Source organism: Furipterus horrens, unplaced genomic scaffold (assembly GCF_987537825.1).
Source record: "Furipterus horrens unplaced genomic scaffold, mFurHor1.1.pri manual_scaffold_1, whole genome shotgun sequence".
NCBI lineage: Eukaryota > Metazoa > Chordata > Mammalia > Chiroptera > Furipteridae > Furipterus > Furipterus horrens.
In genome coordinates, this window is record NW_028327171.1 from 213,263,333 (window position 1) to 213,285,306 (window position 21,974).

General features: G+C 52.0%; 1 protein-coding gene across 1 annotated transcript; it reads left to right on the top strand.

The window, feature by feature from the left end:
* The first annotated feature begins 14,301 nt into the window (after positions 1-14,301).
* On the top strand, positions 14,302-15,453 carry TEX44 (testis expressed 44). Its single transcript, XM_090288488.1, has one exon. It carries the CDS (start codon positions 14,302-14,304, stop codon positions 15,451-15,453), a length of 1,152 nt encoding a protein of 383 aa, XP_090144614.1.
* Positions 15,454-21,974: the final 6,521 nt, after the last annotated feature.

Here is a 21,974-nt window from a genome sequence, read left to right on the forward strand (position 1 = left end):
GAGAGAGAAACATCAATCAGTTGCTTCCCATATATGCCGACCAGGGATCGAACCCGCATCCTTTCGGTGTATGGGATGACATTCCAACCAACTCAGTCACCCAGCCAGGGCTAGATATAGATCTATTGGTTCAGTTTTTCTATGGAGCCTTGATGGATGCATCTACCCTCAGTGGAAGGCAGGCCTGAGAGGTGCAGTGTGGAGGTACATAAAGGACATAGAGTTCACCATTTGGGGACATGAGTGTCCCTCTCGAGGGAGACAGTCCCCAAGGCCACAGAGAAACACATTGGAGGTTTGCTGAAACTTTCCCTACCGCTCTGTGCCATGCTGATGGTTTAACTGAAATGGCCAGAGAACCAAAAATAGATTTCATAAAGCTACCCAAAGACAATGATACAAACAAAAAACTGCAGAAACCACTCAGAGGACTCAGGAAGTGCAGTTCCCATAGTCGACTCCATATAAGTCACACCAGGTCATGCCATTGCCCTGCTGAAAATCCTCCCAAGGTTCTTGGAATAATTCCATGTTGAACTCAGCCTGCAGCCCAGCCTTGCCCACCTCTGCTCACCTTCCCTTCCCTGAGCTCCACCAGACCACTTTCTGCCACCTCCGGGCCTTTGCACATGCTGTTTGCTCTTCTGGGAATCCCTCTCCCTGGCTCTTTGCCTGCCACCTTCTCGTACTTTAGGGCTCTAAGATAGTTTCCTGACCACACATTCTGACGTGACCGCTGCCACACCCCAAAACCTCTTACTAAATCCCCTGTTTATGTCCTTTGTGAAACTTGTCACAGTCTGGAATGACTTTATGTGTTTGTTTTGTTTACTGCTGCCTTCCTACTCTGGTCTGGAAGTTCCAGGAGAATATGTCCCTCTCATTTGCTTCTATCTCCCCAATACTGGGGCACAGGAGGCACTAGGACACGGTAAATAAATGAATGATTCCTCAGTTCCTAAGCTGATCCACGTTGGGGCCAGGGCCCCTCCCCACTTCCCACACTGCCCTGGGCCAACCCTACATGTTCCTTGGTGATGGACAGTAACAGAGCATGACATCTAAGGGTGGAGGAAGGACCTGGATGCCTTACACGCATCTCCCCAGCTGCGGACGGGGACACCCCATTCACCAGTGATGGAAGGGGCTCCCGCGATCACCGTCCTGGGCCTGGTGGTGGTGCCAGTAGGTGGGCGGGGCCCCCTGAAGCTGGGGGGAGCAGGGGTAGTGTCTCCATGGGCTCTCCCCCGTGTCCAGCAGGTAGTCGCTGAAGCCAGTGGGAGAGGGGACAGGGCACAGGTACCTTCCTGCCTCACAGGGGGAGAGAGGAGGCCAGCTGGTGGAGCCCTGTTGTCAATCTTGAGTGTCCATCAGAGTCACCTAGTTGCTGACTGCAGCCGCAGAGTTTCCGAGCCAGCAGGGCTGTGGTGACGCCGAAGCATGTGCAGCTCTAACAAGTTCCCCGAAGAGGCAGCAGCTGCTGGGGAGGACCCCACTTGGAGAACCGGTGGTGCTGCTGCTGCACTTCGGCTCTGGTGTCGCGTTCGCTAACCTGGGTTTCAATGGCAAATACGCCCCCTGCTGGCAAGTGTCCGCTCAGACCAAAGAAAGCACTTCTTCAGCCTGAATTCTTCTCTGCTAGATTAATCGTCGTCGTCGGCAGCCGTCTGCCTCGAGAGACGATGGTGTAGCTTCTTAAGAGTCTATCTGCACCGCCGAGAATGGCTGTGCATTCCGACTCGGGAGTGACACGGTATCTGTCTCCTCCCGAGTTGAATCGACATCTTGTGATGACGCTGGAGTGTCCTCTCCAGTGAAGCTGAAGCTACAGAGCCTGGGCGGGGTGATATGGAGGGTCTGCTGTTGCCCATGCAGCAGACCCCCCCTCTCTTCGCAGCTGAAGGGTCCAAGGGAAAGACGGAGTCAATACAGCTTGGCTTCAGGTGCGCCGCAGGAGTTGCCGGTGTTGACTACAACGTCAAACCGCCTTAGGGACTCCGGCTCCGGATTTTCTGTCGGGGTTTACTCCCTTAGCCTTTCCCCTGAAGAGGTATGCCGCAAGGCAGCGGAGGTTTTTTGGAGTCAGAGTTTTCCTTCTCTGATGTGCCCTGACTGGGAGATCGAACCAGCGACACTTAGCTCGCAGGCCGACGCTCAATCCACTGAGCCAAACCAGCCAGTGCTAGATTAATATACGTATGTTTACCTGCTGAGATGTTCGTGAGGATTAAGTTGAGAAAATTTGGGTAAATTCTTTAGCACAGTTCCTAGCACATATTAAGACGGGGGAAAAGCTCTAGCTGGTGTAGCCTGTGAACCAAAGGGTCACCAATTCAATTCTCAGTCGGGGCACACGCCAGGGTTGCAGGCCAGGTCCCCAGTTGGGGGCGTGCGAGAGGCAACCACACATTGATGTTTCTCTTCCTTTTTCTCCCTCCCTTCCTCTTTCTAAAAATAAATTAAAAAAAAAAAAAGAATGAGGAAAGGTTCTTTTTTAAAATAAAGTTTTATTATTAAAATCTCTTCATTTTTAATTGTTTTTAAACATTGATTTTCATGTACAAATCTTACATTTCTTTTTTAAAATTATTTATTTGTTTGTTTTGTTTGCCTGTTTACTTATTTATTTTTAGAGAGAGGGAAAAGGAGAAAGAGAAACATCACTGTGTGGTTGCCTCTCACTCGCGCCCCCAACTGGGGACCTGATGCGCAACCTAGTCATGTGTCCTGACTAGGAATCGAACCAGTGACACGCTCAATCCACTGAGCCTCAGCAGCCAGGTAGAAAGATTCTTTTTCCAATTGTTTGAGGTGTGGGAATTTGGCTGAAAGGATGCTGCTGTTTGGAGGAATATTTTTGTTTGCATTGTTTTGTTTTGTTTTTAATAAGCCTAAAAGAATTAATTGACCTTTAAAAAGATGTACCTGTGAAACTGTGGTTAAAATTAAAATTTAGTTTAAAAATAACGTGAGAGTTAATATCATTAAAAAAGAGAAATCAAAAGCCCTTTTATAGCCTAAACATGGAATCTCCTGGAGATGCTTGCGTTATAGTTCCCAATTATTAATGCTCTTCCGCGAAGGGGATTATGCAGCCCCACCGACTGCTGTGCAAACCCAGCTGCCTCCTCTGGGGGCCCGCTTGACCCAGCCCCAGGGACTTTGGCCTTGACCTCATGACTGCCTTTGCCAATGGCATGTGTGTGAACATGACCTGAGGCACCTGAAGCTATTGCTTATTTCCAGCTGCTCACTGGCTGTTAACCTCTGCCATAAAAGATTCACACCACTCCGGTGGGGGCTGTTCCTTCAGCTTATATTCTAGAAGGAAGAAGAATTACAGCCACAGCTGACCCACAGCCAAAAGGAGCTAAACCACAACCAACCTGGGAAAGAAATATAAGATGAGCAAGAAATGGGCCTTCAGGGGTGCGAGGTACTGAGGTGTAGAGATGTGTTGTTACCACAACAACACCCAGCGAAAAAGGACTGAAAAACACCCTGCAACAGACGACTGGCCAAATAAAGTATGGTGTTCCTACAGGATGGGAATGCAGCTGTCAAAATTAGTTGTGTTCTAAGTTACATTAAATTTATACTTAAATGTGTGCAGCTCTTAAACTTATATTTAAGGATACAGGAAATTGCTCAAAATATTTTTAATAAGTGAACAAAAGCAAAGTTTAAAACTGAAAGTATAGTGGGATCCCAATTCTGCAGATACAAATATATCTGGTAAATCTTAGTTGAGGTAAGTTGGGCTGTAACTTTGCCCAGAAAATGGACTGGGCGGAAGGAAGACACTAACTGTTAATGGTGGTTATCTGAAGGTGGCAGAATTAGGGCGGGTGGTTACTTTCCTTTATCCTCATCTATAGTTCCATCTTGTCTATAAGAATCATTTCGTGCTCTTATTACTTAGCAAAATAGTTATACTATCAAGTATGTTTAAAAGAGTCCATAGCCGATGGCAGAGTGGAAGGCAGGCATCCCTGGGAAGACAGTAGGGTCCGGGGTCTCAGGGAGTCACAGTGGGGCACAGTCACCTTCAACTGCAGGCACAGACCTAACCCTAGCAGGTGTTAAGGTCCTGTGAGAATATGTGCAACTTAAAAAAAAGGCTAACTTATGGCCTCACCGTGGCCAGTGTGGCTCAGTTGGAGCTTTGTCGTATAGCTGAAAGGTTGCAGGTTCAATTCCAGGTCAGGGAACATACTTAGGTTGTGGGTTCAAGCCACAGTCTGGGGTCGTACAATCCCTCCTACAGGAGGCAACCAATCAATGTTTCTCTCTCTCCCTTTTTCTTTCCCTTCCTCCCTCCAAAAGCAATGAAAAAATGTCCTCAGGTGAGAATGTTTTTAAGAAAGTTTTTAAAGATTAACTGGCTTCAAATATAAAAATAGATGTATACTTTCTGGGTTAATAAACATTAACAACAGAAATTAAGAACTGGCCCTGGCTGGTGTGGCTCAGTGGATTGAGCGCCAGCCTGTGAACGCAAAGGTTGCCGGTTTGATTCCCGGTCGGGGCATACTTCTGGATTGCGGGCAGGTCCTCAGTTGGGAGCACGTGAGAAGCAACTGATCGATGTATCTCTTGCACATTGATGTTTCTCTTCCTCTCTTTCTCCCTTCCTTCCCTTCTCTCTAAAAATAAATAAATAAATAAAAATCTTAAATTTTTTTTTTTACATTTTTTTTAAAGTTAAGAATTGTTTAAATGTCTAAAAATTGTAACCTCGTGTTTAAAAGGCAAATACAATGACTGCTTAATAAGTACGAGTTGCCAGTTGGGGTGGTAAAAAACTGGAACTAAATAGTGGTGATGCCATACTGCATTGTGAATGTACTTCATGCCTCTGATCGTACCCCTTGAAATGGTTAAAATGGTAAATGTTATGTTATGTACATCTGACCACAGAAATAAACCCCTCGACAGCAATGCAGGTCAACACGTCTACAGTTATATAGAACTCCCATTTGATGTGGGGTGTGCGTGACCTCCAGTGCATCTAATATGATGTGAGTGGGACCCCGAAATAAAATTGCCCCAAAAGAGGTAGTGGTTGTTAACGATACATGTTCTCCTGTCACTGGGCACCTCGTGGAATGACAGTAAATGCGTAGCTTTTCGGTGGGCGTGGGGGTAAGGTGTGGAGCGCAAACGTCCTCTTCACCCTGCTGCTTGGAGCCCGGCTCTAAGCCCCGCACCCCGACAGGAAATCAGCTGCCTACAGGCCCAGAAGCCCGAATCAAGGGTGGTACCCTCCTGCAGTGCCACAAAATCAGCACTGGGAGGCAGCAGAGAGCCAGGTCAGGCTGGGAGGGCACCGGGGAGCTATCCCCACAAGCACTGCTCTCCCCCAAGCCCCCCACCTCTGACCACCCCTGTGTCCAAGACAATCGCTTCCGCTTGATTTTCAGAAAATGGTGCCGTTTCTCAAAAGGAAGTTGCTTTACAAGTAAAACCTAAGTGTTGCACTGGTCTTTCCAGTGGACTATTCGAAAATATTCAAGCTACATCAGTTTTTACAAGTTTAACACATTCTACCGTTTAAAACATGTCTTCAATTTCTCTAGCTGGTCTACGGCTGACTTCAGGGACAGACCTAATAAAATTCACATCCTGTTCTTGTGGGGTGTCCGTTTCAGATTTTTCACCTGCTACGCATCATGCTGACGTCTCTAAGAGGCTAGAGAGCCTGAGTCGTAGCTAGACTGGCAGCAAAGGTTGCTTCTCCATAGAACTGAAGTCAACTTTGGTACAAAAAAATGCACCCTGAGGAAACTATTCCGGACAGAGCAGTGATAGTCACAGGTCTCTTCTGAAATGCCTTAGCTGCTATTGAGCAAAATACCTCAAAACTTGAGTGGTTTAAAGCAAGTATTATTATCATTATTTGGCCTGGACTCAGCTGGGTGGCTCTGCTAGTCTATGTGGCTGCGGTCTGGGTGCGGGATGGTCCGGGTCCCAGATGGCCCCACTCACACGCCTGGCATTTCGCTAGTGTGCTGAGTGGAGAGTAACTGGCCACATTAATCTCATTTTCCAGCAGGCCAAGCCCATGAAAGAAGGGACTGAATTGTGTCCCCCCAAATTCATATGTTGAAACTAACCCCTAATGTGACTGCATTTAGACACAGGCCTTTAAGGAGGTAATTAGGTTAAATGAGGTAATAATCAAGTGACCTAATCCGATAAAACCCCTGTTCTTGTGAGAAGGCAAAGAGGCGTGAGCGTTGCCGCGTTCCCTCCCTCTTCTTTTGCGCCTCCCCGCCTCTCTCTCTCTTCCTCTATCCCCCCCCCCCCCGTGTATATATGGAGAAGAGGCCCTGTGAGGACACAGTAAGAAGGTAGGTGTCTACAACCAATGCTGCCAACACCTTGACCTTGCATTTGCAGCCTATAGAACTATAGAAAACATCTGTTGTTCAAACCATGGGTCCCGAACCCCACCTCCCAGCCTAAGCTCTGCCTCCTGTGCGTGCACACGCACACACACGCACACACACGCATGCACACATGCACGCACACGCACGGATGCACACATGCACACACACACACGCATGCACACACACCCGTCTTCCAGTCTTTGGTGCCAGAAAGGTGGGGGACCGCTTGTTTAAACCACTCAGTCTGTGGTATTCTGTTATAGCAGCCCAAGCTGATACAAAAGGGTCTCTTGGTTAAATAAGTTTGAAAAATGTATGTTCAATACCGATCCTCTCCCCTTGGAAATGCATAAAGCTCTGTGGCCTAATTAAAGGCTCTGAGAAGTTCTCATCCAAGAAACCTATAGTTTAACACAGTGTTTTCCAATTTTATTCAAACACAAGGTCCTTTTCCAGCACCTGTGATCCCCATGAGAAGCTGTATTCATTTCTAATTCTGTTGTAAGAAACAACCATACACTTGATGGTCTTATCCTCTCACAGTTCTGGAGACCAGATGTCAGAAATCAAGGTGCTGGCAGGATGGGTTCCTTCTGGAGCTCCGAGGGAGAAGCCTCCATGCCTCTCTCCTTGCTTCTGGTGGTTGCCAGTGGCTCTCAGTGTCCTTGGCTTGTGGGTGCATCACTGGCTCCCACCGCTGCCTCTCTCTTCGCATGGCCTTCCCTCGTTCTCAGCTCCTCCTCTTTCTCTTAGAAGGACCCCAGTCATTGGATTTAGGGCCCCCCTTAAGTACAGGATGGTCTGGTTATGTCATACTGCATTGTGAAGGTATTTAATGCCACTGAATTACACACTCTGAAATGGTTAAAATGGTATATTTTATGTTACATATATTTGAACACAAAAATAAACACCTCAACCGCAATGCAAGTCAACTCCTATATAATTATACAGAACTCCCATTTGATGTGGGGTTTGGGTGACCTTCGGTGTATCTAATATGATGTGAGTGGGACTCCCAAAATAAAATTGCCCTAGAAGAAGCAAAGACCCTTATTCCAAATAGTTCACATTCTAAAGTTGCAAGTAGACCTGTCCTTTGGAGGCCATAATTGAATTCATTGCAGAAGCCAAAGGACACCCAAGGTTGCCAGCTGAGTGTGGACACAGAGTGGGACTGAACGGGACTCCTCTAGGGGACACGCTGGGAAGAGCATTGTCTCCTCTTGGACACATTGCTGTTGGGGGAAGGTCAGGACTTACTGTTCTGTTCCCTCAAAACCTGAAGGGAACTTCCTGACCCTGATCTTTCAGCTTTGTCCTGGAAGACAGAGCCTGTCTTTCTGGAAAACATTTGCAAAAACTGATGCTCAGCCATCGTAGCAATGTGGTGAGAACGCTCTCACAGGCCCGTGCTTCTAGAGGCTTCCTCCCAAGTCTTCCCAAAGCTCTGCTCCCTCCACGCCTCGCTCCTGCCCAGAACACTCCAGCGCTCCCGAGGCCTCCAGGAGGAAATGAGACCTCCTCCCTCCAGCGGCGGCCTGTGGAGATTTGCCAGTGTTCCCACTGTTGGCACCTCCTACTGCCCGGAGTGCGTCCCTGCCCACCCACCCTGCCACCTGTCCACACTCCGTTTGCCTACAAGCCACATGGCAGGTGAGTTTCAGGGATCTGTAGGCTCCTGGAATGCAAATGACCAGAGAGGGCTCAGATCTTATAGATGGGGTTCTGGGAATACGTGCAAGTGCCTTTATCTGGGAAGGGGGGCCCATAGTTTTCATCACTTCTCCAGGTCGTTTCTTCCTAACTTAGAGGTGAAAATCCACTAGCTTAGAGCTGGGTCAGCAGTGAGTCCCAGTCGTGGGAGACACAGGCATTACAGATGGGTCGCCACCCCCAGGATGCCCCCGGGATGGAACAAAGCTGGCTCCATGCAGAGAGTCCCAGCATCTCCCACTCAACTACCAACTATAGAAGATTATCAGGCCGCTGGGAATCGAACCGGCAACCCTTTGGTTTCCAGGCTGGCTCTCAATCCACTGAGCCACACCAGCCAGGGCAGGAATTTATTTTAACTTGCAAATTTGTTCTAATACTTAAAGTAATATCTACTCATTGTTGAAAGGACGAATGAACAAAAACTTGAAAGCAAAAATTTGCTCAGGACCCACAACTAGAAATTTCTGACTCTTGCTCCTCACTTGTTATTTAACAGTAACAGTTTTTTAACTTTTAGGATCTTCTCTAAATGTAAGCAAAAAAGGTTACTGTAGAACAATTCACTGGAAAATGCAGTTTGCCACAATAAAACAATTTTAAGTTATTATAATCCCACTACCTAAAGATCATTTGTTTTTTATCTTATATTTCTGTGACTACTAATATATTTTAATCTTTTCCTTTGTTTATTAGTTATTTAGATTTCTTTGGTGAATAGTCTGTTTTCGTCGTCTGCGTTTTGTGTCACTGGGTATTTTACGGTGTCTGATCCGTGTGTCTGGGATCTTAATACATACAGAGAGAGATTAATGCTTAGTCGTATCTGTGGCAAATTTTCTGCCCCCGTTTGTGGTGTGCCCTTAAAATTTTTAGAGCGTGACCTGGCTGGTGTGGCTCAGTGGATTAAGCGTCGGCCTGTGAGCCAAGTGTCACTGGTTCGATTCCCAGTCAGGGCACATGACTTGGTTGCACATCAGGTCCCCAGTCGGGGGCGCGAGTGAGAGGCAACCACACAGTGATGTTTCTCTCCCTCTCTTTCTCCTTTCCCCTCTCTCTAAAAATAAATAAACAAACAAATAAATAATTTTAAAAAAAATTTTAGAGCGTTTTTTGATTTTTGTCTATTTTCCCCTTCAGAATTTCTTTACTGGCCTTTATGTTCAGAAAGTACTTCCCCTTCCCCAAATTAAATATTTTCTGTTCGTTTGTTTTTGATCTCTCTTTCTTTGCACTTACCTCGTTAAAATCTGAACGTGAAAGTGACACACTAACCCGGTGTTTCCCTGAATATTGAATACTTAACCTATCGTCCCAGCACCATTTTGTAACTCAACCCTCCACTGTCTTTGTGTCCCCAAAGGCAGTCACCGGCTTGGAGCCAGCATCCAGGAGACACACGCACACACACACGCACACACCCTTGCATTTCCCTGGCCGCCAGCGCTCACACAAAAGCACTAGCAAACAAGGTGTGATTTCTGACGTTGGGAAGAAGGCGAGGGGTGTACCCCAGAGACCTCCGCACAAACAACTTAAAAATTCCCTCTAGATATTTCTGTTCTCTCAGGCTCCCCTACTGCAACCCCAGGGAGGCCTGGGCTGACCCTCCCCCTCAGCACAGCCGCCTGGCTGCTCACCTCTCACTGGGCCTTCCTTTCCCAGGGACCTCAAAACCCTCCCCGCCCTCTCCTGGGTATGGGCTGTAGGCGCCTGGCCCATACCCAGCTCTTTGCAAACAAAGGCTCGGGGGGCTAATGGCGTCCACCTCCTTAGAAAGCTGGGCAGCCCCGTCCTTTGTCACTTGAGAATGCCTCTGGGGTTTCGGCCCCCACCCCCTGGGGCTGATTAACCGGTTCCTTCCAAACAAACTCGGTGGAAGTTCTAGGTGGAATTCTCACACCATCTGCTAAGGACGCCCAGGTTTTGTCCCTTCAGCGCCCTGAACATGCAGGGAGCGAGAGTTTGGGGAGATGGAGAATCTGGAGACCCACTTAGAGCTGATATGCAGAGAGGCTGCCTTGGGAGCCCCAGAGCAGCCAGCCAAAGACTCAGGCCTCCAGGGGCCTTCTCAGGTCTGCGCCCCCAGCTGCCTCACTGGCAGGCAGGGCCCGCAGGTGCCGCCCTTCTCAAGGTGGACGGGGCCATGGAGGACATGCTCCTGAAGGCTCCAGGCCCACACTCCCAAGAGCCACCGTGGGAGGCTGGGGCGTGGCCAGATCCCAATAGCCCCCTGGAACCCCTAGAGTAATGACCGTGGTCAACAGCGCCTGTCACAGCAGCTATAGAAAGCAGGTGGCAGCACCAGGGGCTCGGGAGGGAGGAGGGCTGGTACCCCCCGAATGTAGGGGGACGCCAGTTCCACAACATCAGTTTGCACAGTCGTGCAGGGGCTGGGAGTGAGGGGTTATGGGCTTGGGCCAGAAAGCCTGGCTCTCACCCCGGCTCTTCCCCGCGGGCTGAGCCCCAGTTGCCTCATCTGTAACGGGGGTGGGGGCAGTACTTACCACAGGCGTTGTCAGTAGCACAGCAGTGTCTGAACACGTGTGAAGAGCGAAGACTATAACTGGTCATCACCGTTAGATGCCCTATCAGCTCTCCTGAAAGCAGAATCAAAGTGTCAGCAGGCCGCGTCCCCGGGATGGCTCTAGGCAGGAGCATTGCTCCCTCATCCGTCCAGCTCCTGGCGGCCCCAGGGATCCTGGTCCTGCACACCACGCCAGCCTCTGCCTCCACCCCCACACGGCCGGCCTGTGTCTGTCTGTGTCTGCTCCCTGTCCCTCCCCCTCACTGTGCCATCTGTACCCTGGGGGGTTTATTTTATGGAGACGAGTGCGTGATAACGTAGAGAGGTCAATGTCATGGAAAGAATTTATTGCTTAGATTTCCCAAGATAAGGGGCACGCGTTGCCACATGGGGCCACATGAGGAACATCAGGGTGGCCGGGAGATGGGAGACAGGAGCGAGCGGAAGGCCTAGGCCAGAACCTTCCCTGGAGCTGCCACGCGAAGGGCAAGGCGGGCAGGCTGAACAGCTATAGGGTCGGCTGGTTTGAATAATGCCCATGACCTTGGAGCTCGGGCGAGGCTGTCCAGTTGCCTGGTACCTGGCTCTGGGATGGCTTAGGGTGGGGGCAATATTGGCTTGGTGAGGGTTAGCTATGAAGGAGGGTGGGGGCTCACCCTTGGATCGGCCTGTCTGCACAGGAAAGGAGAATTCCAGGCAGCTGATTTGCAGGAGAAAGGTAAATACTTTGGCCAGTAATTTGGCCTTGTGATTAATGGCAGCCAAATAGACATACAGAATCTTACAAACAAAAAACAACAGTTAAAATGCTTCTCCTCTGTTATAAAGACACTAGTCGTTGGATTTAGGACCCACCCTAATTCCAGATGATCTCAGGACCCTTAATTTAACTATGTCTGCCAAGACCTGCCACATTCACAGGTGCCAGGGGTTGGGATGTGGTCACATCTTTTTCGGAGGCACAATTCAACCCACTACAGGCTCCAGTAGGCTAAACTGGTTTGTAGTCCCCTGTTCACTAGTGTAGACCCCAGGAGACAAATGACAATTTTTGCTTTTCAGATGATGAGCCCTGTAGTGCTCAATCTGCGGAGGTGGCTTTAGCTGAGTGCCTGGGCCAAGGAGGAACCGGAGGGAGGGTGTGGGAGGGACTCCGTGTGGTGATTTCTGGACCAAGGTGGACAGAAGTCTTCGGGCGCAGGAGTCTAAAGCCAAGGCAGAAGGGAGGTGACGCGAGAGGAATGGCTGCGGTGGCCAGCGGAGCCAGGGTATCCCGGGGGGAGGTTGGATGGTGGTGTCTCAGGTTCTCTGGAACTTTTAGGCTGGGATGCTGTTCCTCAAGCTGTCTGTGGCTGTGTAACAGAAAGCCCTGGCCCAACTGACTGGAACAATTTAGAAACAAATCTCCTCCCATCACAGGATGTCTGGTCGCTGGGGCTTCAGGTGCAGTGTGATCAAGGCTTTGCCCTGCTTTTCTGCGATCCTCCTGGCTCCACCATCCTCTGTGTGGGGCTTCTTCTCAGGCCAAGTGAGGCAGGTCGCCCCCAATGCCCTTGGCTCGGTGGAAACTCACTGTCCGGCAGTGGCCTCAGGATCGCAGATAAGAGACAATAAGTAACCCAAACACTGTATTTTGTCTGGGAGAAGGAAAGGTGGCTGATCTCTCTAAGGGAGAAAAGCCTCGATCATGCCTTCCAAGTTCCTTTTATTGAGGAGGGTATCCAGGAGATGTAGAGTCAGGACACATAAATCATCAATCAATTTCAAATGCTTGGATTATTGTTAACAATCACTGATTACTGATAACAATGCAAGGAACACAGGGAACATTCTAGGTCACGGTCTGTTAGGCATCCTGGCACCAGGTGGACAGCAGGTGCAAAGCTTTATGTACCCTCCAGGTAGTTGATGTCACACAGGGTCTGCAGCTAACTTAAGAGATGAGGAAAACAGAGCAAGCTTCAAAGCAGAACGTGCATCCTTTAAATCCAATCCCCACGGGAACCCCCTGAATGGGCTTGTGGGTCATGCCTGCCTCTAGCCTTCCTGCTCTTCTGGTCAAGACTTAGAGGCCTCCGAGAGGGGCCTAGCTTGCAGCCGGGCTACAGTTCCTGAAACCACGCAGGGCAGTCCACTACGGCCAGTTGCCCTCGTGGACATAAGAGGCCCAACGAGACGTGATTGTGTACAGGAGCAGAGAAGAGCCGCATCTCCGTGGGTCTCCTAAAAAGCAAGGAAACTTCCCAGGGGCCCTAGCGGACCTCTCCTCATTCTTAAGCCTTGGCGTGATTCATTCACCACCCCCAGAGCTGGACTGGGACAGGTCCCTCCTGCTATGGGTGCTCCCAATCAATGATTCCTATCACGCACACACTAGTGCAGCAGAGGGTCTAGGGTTAACCCACCTCAAAGCAAAAGGTACCGGATGCCCCAGGGAGCCTGGCAAAGGGGCTGTTGCCCTGCAGGACTCTCCCTGGTGGGGGCAAAGCTGATAAGTCACTCACTGCAGCAACTACAGGAATATGACCCATGGGGCAGGGTATGGATTTCTGCTGAGTGAGGTCTGGGAAATGACTTGGGAGACACCGCAGGCAGCTGTCCCCTCCAAAGGAACCCTGGGCTTACCTGGGAGAACGACCCGTGGAAGGGCAAATCACCCATGAGCCCCTGGCAGCAGGCAGCCTGTCCAAAGCAGGACAGTCCACAGCAGCAGCACGCTAAGACTCCCCGGACGCCTGGCTTTCTCGGGGGTGTGCAAACCTTTGTTCTTTCCTGCGCTCCCAGCCCAGCTGAGCCGGGAGAAGATGGGGATTATTTATCCTGAACCACAAGGCTTAATCCCTGTCTTACTCTATTCGGGCTGCAGGTTTGGTGACTGTTCATAGACAGGTGTCTTCTCTCTGTCGCTGCACACGGAGGAGGAGGCTAGAGAGCTCCGTGTGGTCTCTCTTATGAGGGCACTGATCCCATTCGCCAGGGCTCCACCCTCATGACCTAATCACCTCCCACAGGCCCCACCTGCAAATACCATTACATTGGGGACAGCTTCCCACATAGGAATTTGGGGCGGGGATATGAATTTGGGGGCGGGGATATGAATTTGAGGGCGGGGATATGAATTTGAGGGCGGGGGATATGAATTGGGGGGCAGGGAATATGAATTGGGGGGCGGGGGATAAAAGCACTCATGTATAGCACCCCCAGCCAAAGACGCTCAGGGCTAGAGCTGCGCAGGCCCTTAGCCCTCGCTTATTCCTACTCACCGCTGCTGGGAGACTGACTGCAGAAGGGCTGGCCAAATCAGGGTCTGAATCACTGGTGTGGGCACGGGGCTGCTGGGAGTGGTCAGTGCCCTATAACGTTTATTATAAATCAGCAGCTGCATCCTATTCTCTTTCCTCAGAGGCCCAGCCAGCGCGGCTCCTTGCGGCACCTGCACCTGCGTTCACACTGCCTTCCTTTTCTCCGTGCCTGCAGGCTTGGCTACACACAGTCCCCGGACTGGGCCCCCTAAAGCAGCCACTCCAGAGGCTCAGGACCCTTGCTCTGCAGGTGCCTGTGACATCGCCAGATGCCCGCAGCCCCCTGTGACCTCATCACCTGGACAGCCCAGCCCAGCGGGGCCAGCACTACTCCCTCAATGAGCACAGGTAACAGAGGGCCTGGATGAGCACCGTGCCCTCGGGAGAGGCCAGCACCCCCACACATGGCGACAGCAGGTCTTCAGAGGGACCAGCAGTGGGGTCCCAAAGTCAGGTGTCCCTCTCAGCAGCTGTCCCAGCGGCTAGCACTGCAGTGTCAGCTGCACAGCGGGATGTAGATCAGGCCTCCGTCAAGCCAGCCACCTCCGCGACCACGTCGGCATCTGGGGGTAAGGACAAGCTTGAAGATGAAGCTGCTGCCGGACAGGAGCCCAAGGGGGCCATGGTCCAGCTGGCCCGCCTGGCCCCAGATGCCCTGAGACCATCCATGAGCCTCCAGAACCCAGTGTGGGTCAGGCCAGCGCAAGATTGGAGGACAACACAGAGCCCTTGGATTTCCCAAAGCGACTCCCTGGTTAAGGGAGAGATGACACGAATGGCACCTGACCCAGGCAGGAGGGGAGACTCAGATCCGTCTGCCCCTCGCTCTGAGGTGCAGTTCCCCCAACACAGGCCCACTGTGCGCACCGCAGACGCAGACAGCCGGCCTGACCCGTGGGCCACCGGCACCGTTGGAGCTGTCGAGAAACCTGCAGGGCTGGAGGCCTTGAACGCTGACACTGAAGCTTTGCCGTCAGCTGAGTGCCACGTAGTGACCGAGGGGAATTCAGAAGACCACTCAGGAGGCCTGCAGGCTCTGCCAGTGGCTCCCTCCCCAGGTGGCAGTGCCCCGACATTGCCTGGCACCCCCACAGTGGCCCCAGGGAGAAGGCCCCAGGACTCCAGCCTGTACGGGGCCAGTGAAGAGAACCCTTACATGCGCCCCATGACCAGCTTGCCGGGCAGGGACGAGGGGTCCACCAGCTCCCGAGCAGACATCCTGCTCTGGTCTGAGGCCACCATGGGCATGGCCATGGCCATGAGTCTCCTGGTGTCCGGACACAGCTCCGTGACCGACCTGCTGCGCAGCCCGGGACCCGGCCTGCCCGCCCTCTCCAGCCTCCTGCAGAACGCCCACTCGGCCTTCTCCTCTGCGCTGGTGGCAGCGACAGGCTCGGTCCTGTGCTCTGTCACCCACATGCTGGAGAGGATGGAGCAGAGGACAGTAGAGGGCATTGGCTCAGCCAGGCGTTACCTGACCAGCCACCTCACCCCACGCCACTCTGGCCCCAACTGAGACTAGACCCTGCACAGTGAGCCCCCAAGGGACTGGCTCAGCAGCCTCCCGGGCCCTGGGACCCTCGTGCCCTGCTCCTCGCCCACACCTGCTCTGCACGGTTCTCCCCCGACCAGGCAGTAAATCACCAGCAGCGTTTATTTTCTAAGCGCCAGCCTTAGTCCTTGTTCGTGCACTGGGCACAGAGTAGAGGAACAGGAGAGGCCTGGGGTGTCCTGGAAACAGAAGGTCCCCTGAGGGCTTCTCCGGTGGTCCCATTCAGGGGCGGGGGCCAAAGTGCAGAAACAGAGTCTGGGCAGAGGTGCGGGGCAGGGTAGGAGTCTCAGATCTGCAAACATTGATCCTGGCTGGACCTCCAACCGGGCAAGTGTATTCCTGAGGGAGTGAGACCCGACCCCTCCGCAGGCCTCCACGTCTAGCAGGCTCAGGCCGCCTGCTGGGGCTCTCTGAGGGGGCTGAGGGCACGGAGCCGGGCCAATGTGGGTTCAAACCCCAGGGCCACTGCTGGCCCTATCACTTCACCCTCCGAACCTCTGAACCTCCGCCTCTCCTCTGTAGAATGGATAACAAAGCCACACCATGAAGATGCTATGAGACAAAAGGGAAACCTTGCGGGTCCTAACACGTGGTGTCTGGCACTTAATGAGCTTGCACATTTCAACAGGCACTACTATTGTCCCCCAGCAAGCCAGGGACAAGGTGGGAACAGCGATGTAGGTAGCGTGACCTACCATCCCTGTTTGCCTGGGACTCAGAGGGCCCCTGGGATGTGGGACTTTCAGACTTAAAACCAGGCAAACCAGGACAACGGGGTCACCCCAGACCCAGGTCTCTTTAGGTGGTTTTCACTCTTGTCTGGGACTCTGTCCACCTTGGAAAGGCAGCCGCCTGCTTTGGAAATCCACCAACCTACCCTCTGGCTGGATCCAGTGTCATAGTGGTCACGTGACTTGGTCAGTGGAGCTCCCGCGGGACCTCGGCCTCACTCCTGCCCCCGGCCAGGTGCCTTACGCAGGTCGCACCCCACACCCCGTCCTGCAGCAGCCCAGGCCGTGGAGCCAGCCATTCCTCACTTCCAGCAGCATCTCCAGATGGCGCCCTTGGCTGACACCAGCCAGCCCCCTGGCAGATCTGTTTGCCCTACACAGTGTCTCTCAAATTGTAACGTAATTGCTAACATTTTAAAAAACCCAGAGAATTGGCCTAGGCCAGTTTGTTAAAGTGTCCTCCCGACACACCAAGGTTGGGGGTTCAGTCTCCAGCCAGGGCACACACAGGAACGCACCAATGGATGCATCAGTAAGTGGAACAGCAAATCAATATTTCTCTCTCTCTCTCTCCCACATCCTTCCTCTCTCTAAAAATCAATAAGATAAAAATATTTTGAACCCCCAAATTTATATAAGCCTATGAATTTCTGCTTCTCTTGAAAAACCCAGGGGCCTTATTACTTCAGAGCAACTGGCAGCTGAGTTGCTGGCTTTAAGGGAGACCTACCTGGCCTACATCAGTGAGTGATGTCACCCTGCCTGGCCCCAGAGGCACACATTTGCCACCCCTGCCCTGCGATGGCTCATATGAGGAAAGCTGATGTCAGGCCCCCGGGGGGTGGGGGTGGGGGAATGCAGAAATGAATCAGGTGTGTCTGCCTCTTTCCTGGAGCAACCACTACTTCCAGTAGGTGAGCCTCAAACTGTTTCCACGTGGTGATTGTCAGTTCAGATCCCAGTGATCAGCCCCCCTCCCTCCCAGAGAAGTGACTTAGTCAGACCTAAAATGAGAGGAGAGATGGGATCCCCTGACAGAGGCCATAAGAATGAAAGCTGAGCCCTGGCTGCTGTGGCTCAGTGGATTGAGTGTAGGCTTGTGAACTGAAAGGTCATGGGTTCAATTCCCTGTCAGGGCACCTGCCTAGGTTGCTGGCCAGGTCCCCAGTTGGGGGCGTGCAAGAGGCAACCAATTGATGTATGTCTCACACGTGACTGTTTCCCTCCCTCTCTTTCTCCCTCCCTTCCCCTCTCTCTCAAATAAAGTAAATTTTTATAAAATCTTACTTTTTAATGAATGAAAGCTGAGGCAGATGGGCTGGGTGCTGGGTGGGCAAGGGAGGTCCCTTTGGTCTGAGCCTGGAGCAGAGAAGGGGTGATAAAGTTGCCAGGGTGGACCCCAAATGCTGTCAACAAATATCTTTTGTGAACCAGGTAAGTGCCACTATGTGCCAACTACTGCTAGAGACTGAAACTTTAAAGGTGAACTAAAGATCAGAAGGGACAGAAACCAACCCTGATGAGGTGAAGGGTTACTGACTAGCACAGTTGCCGCGTGTGGCTGGACCTAGGGCTCAGCCTTGTCCTCAGGCTTCTGTCTTTCCAGCTGTACGCCCACCCCCACCCCCACTCCCACCTGGGCTGGCTCAGCCATCGTCCTGGAAAGACAGAGGCCCTGGTTCCCACTGGCTCTAGCAGGAGAGTCCTGGGGGTGGGTACCAGCAGGTCTGAACCAATCGCTGTGGCCATGGGAATGGGATACCAGGTCACCTGGCCTGGGCCTCACGCCACCTCCAGGGCCAGGGTCAGCCCACATCAGGGGATTCCCCCCAGGAAGTGCATTAAAGCTGGCAGAGTTGTAAAGAGCCTTGAATCCTGGCTCTGCCGCCTACTAGCTGCGTTACCTTTATCCCTCTGTGCCTCAGTTCCCTCACCTATAAAATGATGATAACAGCACCCACTACACTGGGCTGTTGTCAGGATTAAGTGAGTTAATGAGTCAAGTAAGTGCTCAGAGCAGTGCCTGGCGCACAGGTGAGTGCTAAGTGTGAGTGGTCATCATGATGATAGTGGCAGAAGGATTCTCTGCAGCCATATGCCAGTGCCAGACCCTCCTGCCTGCTCCCAGCCCCCCTCTTTGCTGCAGGATAAACAGTAGTGTTGGCAAATCCACCTGGCAAGGCATCTTCTGTGCAGGTGGGGCCCCCAGGCATGCAGGTGCCAGTGAACCTGGGGAGAAGGTCGGGGCTGCACACTCAGGGCTGAGGAGTCCAACACGGAGGGAAGTGGGCGCACCCCAGTTCTGGAAAAGGTGGCCTGAGCAAGTAAAGATAGCCCAAAAAACAGGTACTTGGGGAAAGGCCCCATCCCCAGGCAAGAGGGAGAGTTTATAGGACACAGGAGCAGTCAGCAAGCAAGAGTGATCCACCCATCACTGCCATGTGGGTCACCATAGCGAATGGGTGAAAACTGAAAGGGGGCCCTGGCTGGTGTGGCACAGTGGATTGAGTGCTGGCCTGCAAACCGGAAGGTCACTGGTTTGATTCCCGGTCAAGGCACATGCCTGGGTTGTGGGCCGGGTCTTCAGCCGGGGGTGTATGAGAGGCAACCAGTCAACGTATCTCTTGCACCTGGATGTTTCTCTCCTTCTCTTTCTCCCTCCCTTCCCCTCTCTCTAAAAATAAATAAATAAAATTTAAAAAAGCTGAGCAAGGGAGCACTGCTGAGGAGAGGCAGTGAGCAGGTACAGAAGGTGGAGTGTAAGGGGGAAATCAATGAGCAGTCAGAATAACAGGGTGGCTGTATTGGGGTGTGGGGTCAGTAAGGTCCTCCTCTGAGACCACAGTGCCCCCTTGAGGAGGACTCTGTAGGGCTGGCCAGTGGAGGTTGAATGGATACTGCCCATCCAGAGACCCCTCTGCCAAGCCCTACCCTCCAAGGCCTCTGCCATGGCCGGCCCCTTCCTGGAGGCCGCTGAACCTGCTGTGGTCTGAGCCTGCAGCACTGTCGTGCAAACCTTGCTGTGATGTAGGACTCTGGCAGCAACTCCACTTGGGGGTCTGTGCCCTTCTGCCCTCCTGGCCTTGATCCTCAGAGCTTCCGAGGGGCACATTTCCAACCTGAGTCAGTCAGCTCAATGGTGGCATCTCAGGGTATGTGACATAAGAAATATATATTGGTCTCTGCCCCCTGGCTTCCTGGCACAGTTTCTAAAGCCCTGGAACCCTCGCTCTTTGGTGTTGCGACCTGAGGCAGGACAAAGTTACAAAGGCACCCCCAGCAGAGCTGGCACTCCTCACTGCTTCTCCTGTGTATGCTAGGGTTACCGCCCGACAACCTCCTGTATTTCTCCAGGAGAGACAAGCATCTTTCTGGGCGTGTGTTCTGCCCCCGAGAGATTGGCCAGTGAGCAGAGGATCTGCTTAAAGAATCATTTAGGCCAGGCCAGGAGCCAGCAGGGCGGGCACAGCGGCCAAGCATCTGAGCCCGGCAGACACTTGGCTCAGGGAAGGGCACCAACAAGTCCTGGCAGATGGACTGTGGCCTCCACCCCAGGGTGGACGGCCCCCTTCAGGGAAGGACTTGTTCCCCCAGCTGCTGTGAGCATGATAAGTGGACAGTCTTCAGTGCCAGCCCCTTCAAAGAGCCACCTGGCCCAAGGTCATGCTCCCCTGGGTGATCCGATCCCGTGCCTTGTCTCCTCAGTGACTGGGTCAGCTTGGAACAATCCCAGCTCCAGAGCTCCTGAGGGGGTGACAGGGGTGATGTGGGGTCTGCATGGCCCTCCCCCGCCGCAGACCCCAGCTTTCTTTCGGCTCAGAGCCTGTATTCAAGAAAAACCAACCGGTGACCAGAGACTGCTATTTTCCCCATAGGAGATGTGTATGTTTGGGGAGCGGGACCCACACACTCAAACAATGTTAAAAGTTGAAAGATTTTGTTTAAAAATATATCTTTTATTGTAAGAGAAGTTAGAAATTTGAGGCCACTTTGAGTAGGGTAAAAAAATAAAATTAATCTTTGTCAGTGTTTGTACTTGTTTGGTAAGGACAATATCCTTGTTTAGTCTATGGCCATTTGGCTAATTGGTTAAAGTCACCACATGACTGCGGTCAAGTTCATAGGTTTGGCTGGTTGAGGCACAGATTCTATCCAGGAAAGTGTCTCCTACAGAAAGCAACCATAGATAGGGCAGTCCCCAGGGAATGTGATAAAGTGTAAAGGTAAACTAAGGTCTTAAGTACGTGTTTAAATATTTAAATGAAAACCCGGACCCTCCCTGGGCTGGGAGGCAGCCCTGTTTCCTAGGCCTCCTGGATCTTGAGCTTTGAGTCCCTACCAGTGGCGGGCGCGCCCTCTGCTGGAGAGAAGGTTGCCTGCCTGAACCCTTCCGGATTTGTGGTTTATCTTGTGCAAGAAGTGAGTTAAATAAAAATTTTTTCCACTCACAACGCTTCCAACACCAAATCTGTGGGTTTTCCACACCAAGAAATCCTTCAATTCTCTGTGGATCCCACTTGGATGTCCCACAAGTTAATTCTGACACTAACCACCTCGGGTTAGTAGAGATCCTACAGGTTAAATCCACAAGACTGCATCATCAAAGATGCAAACCATGTGTAGTGGGTCCCAGGTGACCCACGCTTCTGTTCGACTTAGCTACAAAATCAGGGGTTCCTACAACTCCCTCCTCAATTTGGATAATTTGCTATCACAGCTCACAGAATTCAGGAAAACACTTTACTCTTTATCACCAGAGCCTTATAAACAGTATTATAAAGACTATAAATTAGCAACCAGCCCTGGCTGGTGTGGCTCAGTGGATTGAGCACCAGCCTGTGAACCAAAGGGTTGCCGGTTCGATTCCTAGTCCGAGCACATGCCTGGGTTGCTGGCCAGGTCCCCAGTCGGGGGCGTGCAAGAGGAAACCACACACTGATGTTCTTCTCTCCCTCCTTCCTCCTCTCTCTAAAAATAAATAAATAAAATCTTTTTAAAGGAAAAGAGCGGCCAGATGAAAAAGTACATAGGGCGAGGTCCAGAAGGGCCCAGAGCGCAAGTGTCTCTGTCTCCCTGGAGCTGGGGCGCCACACCTTCCTGGCATGTGGATGCATTCAACAACCCAAAAGCAACCTGAACCTGTTGTTTAGGGCTGTTGTGGAAGTTCCACGATACAGGCGTGACTGACTAAATAAAGCATTGGCCACTGGTGATTAACTCGATCTCCAGACTCCCCTCCCCAGAGGTGGGGGTGGGGCTGAAAGTTCCAACGCTCTCCTCTCAAGGTTGCTTCCTCTGGCGAGCAGCCCCCACCTTCCTAGAGTCATTCCCACCACACAGGAAATTCCAAGGGCTTTAGAAACTGTGCCAGGAAGCCAGGGGGCAGAGAACAATATATATTTCTTACGTCACATACCCTGAGATACCACCGTTGAGCTGACTGACTCAGGTTGGAAATGTGCCCCTCGGAAGCTCTGAGGATCAAGGCCAGGAGGGCAGAAGGGCACAGACCCCCAAGTGGAGTTGCTGCCAGAGTCCTACATCACAGCAAGGTTTGCACGACAGTGCTGCAGGCTCAGACCACAGCAGGTTCAGCGGCCTCCAGGAAGGGGCCGGCCATGGCAGAGGCCTTGGAGGGTAGGGCTTGGCAGAGGGGTCTCTGGATGGGCAGTATCCATTCAACCTCCACTGGCCAGCCCTACAGAGTCCTCCTCAAGGGGGCACTGTGGTCTCAGAGGAGGACCTTACTGTCTC

Coding starts and splice junctions, on each gene's coding strand:
- TEX44 (XM_090288488.1), top strand. CDS start 14,302: ATGAGCACCGTGCCCTCGGGAGAGGCCAGCACCCCCACACATGGCGAC.